This window comes from Tetrao urogallus (assembly GCF_951394365.1).
Source record: "Tetrao urogallus genome assembly, chromosome: 6".
Classification (NCBI taxonomy): domain Eukaryota; kingdom Metazoa; phylum Chordata; class Aves; order Galliformes; family Phasianidae; genus Tetrao; species Tetrao urogallus.
In genome coordinates, this window is record NC_136819.1 from 26,238,915 (window position 1) to 26,249,435 (window position 10,521).

Here is a 10,521-nt window from a genome sequence, read left to right on the forward strand (position 1 = left end):
TTACAGTGCAAAGTGTAGGATCACTTAAGAGACACACTATTACAATAAGAAATTAAGACAAGGTTGCAAAAAAAAAAAAAAAAAAAAAAGTAATGTTTTTATTAACAGATATAGGCACTTCATTTAAAAGATTTTCTTCCTTTGATTTTTATTTATTCTGAAGAGACAGCATTAAGCCAGGGTTCACAAATGCAGAAAAGTTTTCTAGATATTGGGAGTACCATAATGAAGTCTACTTTAACTGTCTGTACCTTTTTTTTTTTTTCCTCTGTAGTCATCTGACTTATGCTTACAGAATATTCCTTCCTGTGAGTTACCTAATCTACTGGAATGCTGCAGCAATCAAGCTGCCTTTATTACAGTAAAGAATTAATACCTCAGCATGACCTCACTCTGGGTCACCTTTCACATCATCAGACTGCAATGGGCTTACAGTGTGCATGGATTACTAAGCAATTGCTGTAAAAATCATAGTGCTGGGAATTTTAAAATTTAATCATATTTTCAGTTGTAAAAATTCAGATCCTAGAGGCTGTCCTTCTTGGAAGGTGTGTCAGCTCATGGTCCTCACTCATGAGCTCATTCTAGAATAGCTCTTTAGCAAACAATGTTCAGAAGTCCAACATTTGTACTTTGGACAAGCAAGTATAAGTAAGTCACCTTCACCCATAACGTGTGAAAACATTTTAACAAACATTTTAACACCTTCTCAGCAGTGGTTCTTGCTATGCTACCTTCCTTACGTTCTTGCAATACAAACTGACCACAGGTCATGGATGAAATCCCTTCTGAAATAGATGCATGTAAGTAACTAGAATGCTTTGAATTAAAACAAAAGGGTCTTCAGTTTTAAGATCATAAGGCATCTTTTTTTCTCAAAATGTTGTTGAAATGGACATACAATTTCTAGATTAGAGGAAGCCAAATACAGGGAAATGTAAGCAAGAGGATGTTTAAATTTGTGTGAAGTGGGCTGTTTTGTTTTTTTTTTTTCTTTTACATTTGGAGTTGAACTTTAGGAATGAACTGGACTTTAGGAGGAGGAAATCTATTCAGAAAGATTGTTACAGTGCATTAAGGCCAGCCTACTGCCTTGTAGAAGTTTTACTGCAGAAGAGGGCGTGCATTGCATAACAGCCTCCAGGCTGATGGTGTTTCAATCTAAAGTGTGTGTACGTGGGAGAGAAAAAAAGGAAAGGTGACAATTAAGCCACATGATCTGATGTACCAGAACACTCAATAGAACATCTGGTTCTGTTTGAAAAGGCTGTATTCCCCTTAGCTCCCTCCTTTCTCTCTCATCTGTGTACAAATTATCAAGTCTTTAAGCTTGAAATGCCCACATTTCAGGAATGAGTATCATCTGTAAACAGTCAGTAAGCAGGAATTCACAGAATTTCTTCCATCTGATGCTTTTTATCTTCATTTGCCAACTACAATTATGTTGATTTTATTCCACAACAATTTGGCTTCTGTCCCAGCATGATGTTGCTAGTTAGTGATGTTGATATTGGATTGAGAATCTAGCTGGATGTGAATGTAATCCTATTATGCAGGTGTCTTTCTCTTCAAAGCCTAAAGCATTAGTCACTGTATGCTTTCTTTCAGGGTCAGCTTCAGCACTAGGAAATCAAGGGACTGTTTTTCATATTGCTCACAATGATACGAGGCAGTTCTGTTATCTGTTCTCTTTCTACAGTGTGCAAAAAGACTTAAATGCTAAACTTCCTGTACAGTTTCTCTCCTAGTTCTTGGATTCCATTTAGAGTGTAGGTAGTGACTCAAGAAGATCTAGAGGATCCATTCTCAGCCTACCCTACTGCTTGGAAGCACTCCTCTTAAAGGCAAATATTTAAACAAAACCAATAGCTTGTAAGTTACGCTATCATAAGTTATCCTAATCACTAAATTAATGTGCCAGTGTTTCTAAATGTACATAATGGTGGAATTCTAATGGCTTTATTTTGAAGATGTTTAAATTGCATCCGTATCGCTTGGCTTGAGGTTATGTTAGTCGGACTTGGAAACAGTGGCTGACTTCTCAAGCTTCCAAAATGGTAAAAGAGCATTGTTATGCCAAAACAAGCTAGCCCTTATAGCTGGACCTTCCTCTGATGGAAGTCTCAGGCAGCATACAGATGGAATTCTAAATGAACTAGGTTTAAGGTACTCTGAAAATAGATTATATAATGATACAGTACAGAAAAATGGGAAATGCAATCAGTGGAAACTTGTTCCAGATGGCAAAATAGAAGTATCTTTGATATCACAGAACTTGAGTTGTAGAAATGGAATTTTTGATTGCTCTTATCTGGGGAAAAAAAAAGTTATAACACATATAATTTTAATTTTAAGATGATAGCCAGATTCATTGGACTGTCAAGCTAAGCTTATACTAGTAAATGAAAAATTATCAAGTTCTTGGGCAATGAGACAAATTAGCATAGGAACAACACATATGTATGCACATCTAAAACCAGGTGGCTGTATACAAATTACTTATTGGAAATAGTTCCTGAGGTGGTCTAACTTCCAATACCCATGAATTATTTGTACTTGTGCTAATTGACTGCTGTCAAATCATGTCAAATATATTACCATATTTAGTATAAACTATTGCATTCCTGTTTCCAATTCTGTTCAGTTTATTAGCATGGTTTTTGCCTTAGCATCCTAAAATATCTGCTTTTAGTACATAAAGAACAATTGTATATTTAAGGTGGTAGTTACTGTAAGTAAAACTTGCTTATTACTATGGATAGAATCATTTACTTTTCCCCAAGCAATGACTTTTACTTAGAAACTAGGACGATCTGTTTTCCAATATTGCCTCCATTCATCATGGACTGGAAAGCAGCTTCAAGAGAAATAATGACAAAAGTTAGTTCCAAATCAAATGTGTCAAGTAACTTCTTTTAAAGAAAATGATAGAAGCAAACATGAAGTAGTTCCCCAAACAGGAGCAACGATATATATTTATTCTTAATGATATGCCTAATTAATGGAGGGGGGGAAAAAAAAAACACCTAGTGTAATAAACTGCCACAGGCAGCTTTGTGTGATTATTTTTTTAATCAATTTTTAAGTACCTATTTCACCCAATATAAGTTCATGATTATATTTTCTGCTTTTGTTACGAGGACACAAATGCCGAACGTGAAGATGAAGCATGACTGGAGAGCCCACAAGTGCTATCAGTTTCACAAACCTTTATGAAATGAACAGACTTATACTTACAGGCAACATAGTGCAAGGAATGTGACAAACTGATTCCAAAAGAATGAGTAAATAAGGTATGAAATATGCCTGCAAAAACTTGATCTGATTCCCTCAAAATACATATTTTTACCAGTAAGTATCAACAAGAAATGAAAATGAGAAATAAATGTATATCTATATGCTTGGGCCAATGCCTATTTCTACTGGTTTTCAGTCTTACAGAAATAAATGGACTACATCCTATTCTTTCCTGTTACTCGGTAGGGATGCGTTCTTACAGTGCATCTTGAGTCACCTGGCCTTTTAGCTTTGTCTCGTTGGAGTCACAAAACCCCCATGGTTTTTATATTCATTATAGATTTTTGGATGAGGCTACAGGCTATCTTGTTTCTCCAGAAATATTAACTTAGATTGTTTTGTCATGCTAGTATGTTTTCCCTTTCCTTGTACATAGCTTTCAATTCATTTTTTGTTAGCAGATCCAGCAACAAGTACTGTTAGAGATGGACTTTTTGTTTTGAAGCGTAAGTTCAAAGTTTCCAAAAGACCCTTTTGTATGCAAGTTCCAAGAAATGGGCAGCACCTTAAATCAGTAAGACCAGGATGATTGTGAACTGCTAAGGTAACAGTTTAAACACTTTAACCCAACTCCCACCTCCCCACATTGTAATTCTGGGGAGAGAAAAACCTGCAAACTTTATATCCAATAAATTTTTAAACATATGTGAGTTTCTTACAGGACGCTTTAATACCTTGTGATTTTTATCATCTACAACATGATTTTTAGTGTTATAATAAAGAACAAGAATCTGAATTGGCAAATGGCTTCTACTATTGTTGCATTCAGTGTTTTTAGAAAATGTTATAAAAGCTTACCACCAATATTCGCTAAGCCTTCTACCACTGTCTCTCTGACCTGTCAATACAAAAATGTCCTCTTAGCTTTTGCCAGACAAGATTAATGTCTCTTAGGAACTGCCACACAAATGGTAAGGATTCTCTGCTCTGTTTCAGCTACTTATGTTCCAACATCAAGATAGAAGCCAATACTTTGATAAACCTATAGCTAATTTAGTTCTTCAATCAGAACTGGAAGATGTGTGCACATGCCAAAATCCTATATTTTGGGATTCTTCCAGGTAACCACACTGATCATCTGAAGAATCAAAAACTAATTTAGAAAGACTTTACAGGGAAAAAGATACCAAGAATCTTACCAATCCCAAAATAACAATTAGTGATTATAAAGCTCAAAACAAAATCTCTGACAAGATCCCCAAAAGCATTCAGAACATGAACTAAGCAGGTATTCAAAAGTAAAAATTTTTGAAGGCCTGATCCCTTAAATCAAAAAGCATTTCTATCCTATGCTGAAAGGCAGAGTACAGATATCAGCATCATGTCTGTCATACTGCAGCCACCATTCATGGTAAGTATTCACTATAGGTACTACCTGATAAGCTTTCAAGTGTACTTAAGCATTCTTAATAAAATCTCTTTGATCCTGGAGCACGGTAATACAGTCAGAGACAAAGAAATAGACTTCCTGTACTCATAGCACTAATCTGAGGAGATAATATTGAAGGCCACAGGTTAAATGTAAAAATTCCTACCTTCAGTTTACCTTCTTGGATCCACTGACAGAGTTGTGATACGCTAGCTTCTTGTTTGTCCATGTAGTTCAACACCAAGAATCTTTCTCTGTCAAGGAAAAGAGTGAGCCTTGAGCTAGGAAAGGCTGATAAGCATGTTCTGAAATCTGCAAATTTTTAAAGAAACACAACGATGTTATTGAAACTGAAGGAATGTCAGTACTGATTACAATGATGCTTGCAGAGCTTTGCAAGTTTGTTAAGAAAGGAGCAGGACCTTGAGAATAACACTTATCTTGGACAAAAAAATTTCTGTTTCAAGCAGCAGAGAGAAGCATGACAAAAATCAAGAACTACTGCCACAAGAACAAGCAAATGTCCATAAAATGCAGACTGATTTTTTTTTTTTCCTGTAATGGAGTGAACAATGCACCTGGAATAGATGGAAAGTATAAATTAACTTTTTAGCTGCCCAAAATTTTGCATGTGGTGCTGTCACAGCTGCCTAAAGCAATCAAGTTCCCATTAGTTACCATTATCTAATGAAAACCCAAATACTAAAACTGAAATTTAAAAACAACCACAGCTTCAGCTGCATTTTTTCATTAAAAAGAATTTGATTTTCTCCTGAACCATTACACCTGGAGAGATAGCATGTTGCAAAACAGCTGAGAACAGAACCATGACAACACGTTCCCTTATTTTGAAGAATTTCTCAGAGACTCCAAGACTAAATTAAGCAATCACAAATCTATGTTAGCAGGTAACATTATCCTTTCCCATTTTTATGCCATTACAGACAAATGTAAGAGAAAGAATTTAATGATGCTGTGCATTTAATCTTTTCTGGTGTTGCAACATTCTGCTGCAATTACACACGCCTGGTGTGGATCTACAGACTATCTTCTGAACATCAGACTCACAAAAATCTTGTGACCTAGAACCTGGTCACAAGGTCCAAAGGAGAAACGTACCTTGTGATGTTTCTTTCTTTCTGTATTTTTTCTGTGTCAGGAGGCAATGGAGGAGGATAAGGCACGTCTTTGTTATACTGAGAAATCTGTCCACACAGGATGATATGGCTGTTCTGATTCATCTATTTGGGACAGCACAAAGTGAGACAAATTACATTCCTTGCTCTCATAAACCACATTTTCTAGACATGCACTAGAATATATCTCAAAATTTTCACACAAGTATCTTTATTTAGAGTCACCTCTCCTAGAAAAGAGCAGAATTTCAGCCCGTCAACCTGTGACGACCACACAGACAAATGCAGACAAAGAGTGGAAAAACATGCTATGCAGTATATGTAGCATTAAATATGAGGAGCATAATAGGTTTTTTTTTACTGTGTGCCTTTTTTGTGAGGAATGGGAGTAATAGGATACAGCTGTTGGATACAGGCTGTGATTTAGAGATCCCAAAGACAGCACTGCCAGCAAGGTCTCTCTGCTATGCGACACAGACTAGTTTCATGTTAACATGAAAGAGGGATGGTCAAGAGCATTTATGGAGATCCAGCAGAGCTGCCAGTAAACCAGTACTAAAACACAAGATTACTGCACTGACAGAGAATGTTTTAAGAACATTACTGTCTCCTGGCCAATGAAGCAAGAGATCAGAAGTAGAAACTATGTTTTCACTAGTGTACTGTAAGGCTAGCCCAAGTAACAGGCACTAATGTCAAATGTTTGATTCCTGATTGGGATCAGCACCAAAATTAGATCAACAAAGTGGAAAGCCTATTCTACTGTACTACAGGCTTAATTCAAAGCTGGGTACGCAGACTTTGGAGAATGATGAGAATAAACCTGATAGTTGGCATAATCACCTGGCTTATAACTGTATCACTGATCTCTCCACCAACATTGTCAAAGTAAACATCCACACCACCTGGGCAGAGTTCACGGAGCTGCTGTGCCACATTCCCTTTCTTGTAATTGATAGCAGCATCAAACCCCATTTCTGAGACCAAAATGGAGCACTTTTCATCTGTGCCAGCAATACCCACAACTCTAGAGCACCCGTCCAGACGGCCAATCTATTGTTAAAACAGAACAAAACAATAAAGAGAAGTTGATCGTTTTCCCCATGCATAAACATTAGGCATGTCTTATCCCACTAAACCCAAGACAGCAAATTTGAGTGTACATTCCCATCCCACGTGACATAACTGCAGCCAAAGAGCCTTTTGTTGTTCCTTCCTCACATGTAGAGAAGGGGCAGTTCCCAACAGAATTACACTGCCTTTCCAAATCACTGACTGTGGAATTACAACACTCAGCAGTACTGGAGAGCCAATGTGAGGAAAGGTTTACTGCATTTGGTAATATAGGAAAAATGGAAGTTGCCAGTCAACTCAAAGACTGTACTCAAATGGCAGACTACTCTAAGAAACACACTAGGCATCTGTTTTTAAGAGTATCCTCTTCATTAGCCTCAGACCATTTTCTGCTATCCCAGTTTCAGGAAACTTGAGTTTCATACCTAAAATCTCTCTGTGAGTGTGAGCCAAATCTGTGAACCTTCCCATGAAGTTATACTTGTTTATATTTATAATGGTTTTATCTGTATGTTTACTAATCATCATGTTTCAGAACACAAATTTAGTAACTCTATACCCTTTGTGTCTTCAGCCAACCTACCTGGCCAGCCAAAGAACCGCAGGCGCCAGCTGCTCCACTCACCACCATGGTCTGATTGGCACCCACAGTCACATGGCCTTTCTCTCTTATACCTAGCAAGGCTGTCAGTCCTGTCAATCCAGCCGCGCCAAGAAAGTAGGAAAGGTGTCCATTCACAAGTTGTGGAACAACCTACAACAAAATCACATGATGTTCACTTCTTCTAAGGTGAGGTTTTGCTGTTTGTTATTTGACTGATGATACAAGACTAATTCAGGATATTTACAAGGCGAGGTACAACAGACAGCGACAGCTAGCTATAAACTGGTTCTACCTTAACAACAAGTTTACATGAAATGAAACTAAGATTATAGGTCCACAGTTTCAGAAAAAGGTTGTGAGTAAAATCACTCACAAGAGCTTGAATGATGGAAATATCAAGAAGTGTCCAGCAGATCAGAAGTCTCAGGCAATGGCAAACTATCCCTACGTTAGCATAAAGGACAAAATAGCAGTGTTATCAAACATTAGGATTGCAGATCAGTGGCACTTCCTCTATGGAAGAAGTACACGCTTTCACTAACACGTTGGTGAATAAATTGATCTAAATGTGCCTAAAACCTTTCATGACTACACTTCCATGGATCAGGAGTAGATCTACCTAGAATTAACTAACAGAATTAATTAACAGAAGCAACCTTGGGGAAGTTTATTAAAAAGACAGCAAGTGAAATAATACTGGCATGCCTGATAGCCAACAAAAGCATTCATCTTTTTCTTTGTTAAAAGCAGAAAAACTGTTACATATTTTGTCAACTGTGAGTTCATCTGCCTTTTGAAATGGGTTTCTTCATTAATATCAACTTGATTTTGACTAACAAATAGTATCATTAATTACTCTTTAAAAAAAATAAATAGATTTATGAAAATAAAATGGTGACAATCCGGGTTTTGTATACCTTTTGTACCAAGCTTCCATCCAGAATGGCCACTGTCTGCCAGGGCCAATTGAAGGAAGTGACGATGTCTCCTTTAGCAAAGTTATTATGCTTGCTCTCCTCCACCACCCCAATGCCCCCACCATCAGCAACTTCAGAGAGCTGCCAAGGCAGGAGGTAATCTGAACCCGTATCTTCATTCATCCGGCAACGCTGAAAGACAAGACTTTAATGAGAAGCTCTGGTGGAACACATCATTTGGTTATAAGAAGTTCAAATGAAGCTGAGGATGAGATATGTTTCAAACGTCAGACACAATGAGCTACTCAAAAATCTCTCCATAAGCCCCAAATATTCATAATCTTCTCTTAGATCTTTCTTTCCCTGCTTATTCACGCAGTACAAAAAGACGGATCATTTTAATCTCCTTCACCAGTGCTACCAAAGCCAACACGTTCTACAAACACTGCCTCAAAGTCAGCCTCATACCCAAAGGCAGCTGGCTTGGACCTGACAAGATTTCCTCATATTCTTTGACTGCACGAATCACAGAAGTGTAGGATTGCAAAAAACAGCCAGAAGTCATTTAGTCCATCTCCATGCACTGGAGAACAGTAAAATATGTTTGGATCATCCCTCACAAAGAAATGTTTAATGAAACAACTTGGCATTTAAATATTTAAATATTTTCTTTGTATTTCCCCACTAGAGATTTTACGATTGTTAACTTCTGTGTTAAACATCATGAGAGGTGCAGAGTTTAAGGTAATTTTTAAAGAAGTTCTGGCTTAGTTGTAAGCTCACCACCTACCATGTATGGATCCACAGAGAGATACAGGGTTCTAACACGTACTTGTCCCTCTTGCACTGTGTCTGGTATTGTACTTTGCTCCAGCCTGAAGTTTCCAGGCACTGGCACTCCATTCTTACCTAGAATTATTTTGAAATGAAACAAATAGGTGAATCAATGTGGAGCTTCCTTTAATCAACAGGGAAGGCATTTTTAATTACAGTAGTCCCTTTTAGAATATGTTAGCTTGTCTCTGTTCACAGCCATAACACTATCAGCTAACTCAGCAGACTGAGATTTAAACAGGTGTACTCCCACCACCCAAACTGAAGACAGAGCCATAACAGACATTCCAAAATGCTCAGCTAACCCTTCCTGACTATTGAGGACTAATTTCTACAAGAATTATCTCCAAAGGCTAATGAAATATTAAATAACTTGTTTCAAATCATCCTGGGTATGCAGCACAAGAGTTGTACACTAACCACTATTCGAATTATCTTTGCCAGCTCTATTCTGATTTGCAAGCAACCTTTTGATCTACATTTTATGCAAATCTAGACAAACAATGTAGACTTTCATGTTAATGGATCTGATGGCATTATGCTTCACTGGCCAGTACAAGGTACTTGTACTTACTGATAGTTTCCACGCTGCTTGTTGCAGCAAACTTTATAAAAATATTCTAATAATCTTACAAAAAGAAGAAATTTCAGAACTAAAAAGCAACGCTTGATAATCTTTCTTCGCACTGAGTCTCTACTCCTAGGGTTTTCTCATAATTATGCATTATTTTTCTCAACCATGAGATTAGAAGTCTGCATGTAGAGATTAAATAAATACGCTTCATAATAAACTTTGTTTATTATTGCATACAGTATTAAGATATGCAAATCTGAAGTTGTTTCTGCTTCTACTCTCAGCACTTCAGACTATTAGGCAACCACGACAAACACACTGCTCCCTTATTGCAATAAAATACATACCAGGGCGTGAATTCAGCACTACTCTTTGTATAATCATCCCTGCTTTTGCAGCGATTTCACACTGGACTCCTACAAAGGAAAACACTGCTTGAAGGGCTGAAACATAAAATCCCTTGAGAAAGAAAATGGGGTAAAGTACTCAGCAATTTGGAAATGGGGGTACAGGAGTTATGTAACACATTTAACACACGTTTTGACACCACTTACAAATCCCATGGGAAACCTAACATCCACTCTGTCCCCTACACAGCAGTAAGGGAGAGCTGCACCCTCCGCTGAGCCAGGAGCATCCCACCAGGCACTGCTCCGCTCTCCTACTGCTCTGCTGGCATTTGTAGTGAGAGCAACCTAATGAGCAACCACAGAGCT

At 37.6% G+C, this 10,521-nt stretch overlaps 1 protein-coding gene across 1 annotated transcript; it reads right to left on the minus strand.

The window, feature by feature from the left end:
- Positions 1-2,792: 2,792 nt before the first annotated feature.
- On the minus strand, positions 2,793-10,189 carry PTGR2 (prostaglandin reductase 2; the record flags this gene model as incomplete). Its single annotated transcript, XM_079537798.1, has 9 exons — positions 2,793-2,857; positions 4,096-4,135; positions 4,833-4,920; positions 5,786-5,907; positions 6,646-6,855; positions 7,460-7,630; positions 8,398-8,589; positions 9,188-9,306; positions 10,153-10,189. 9 exons carry the CDS (start codon positions 10,187-10,189, stop codon positions 2,793-2,795), a joined length of 1,044 nt encoding a protein of 347 aa, XP_079393924.1.
- Positions 10,190-10,521: the final 332 nt, after the last annotated feature.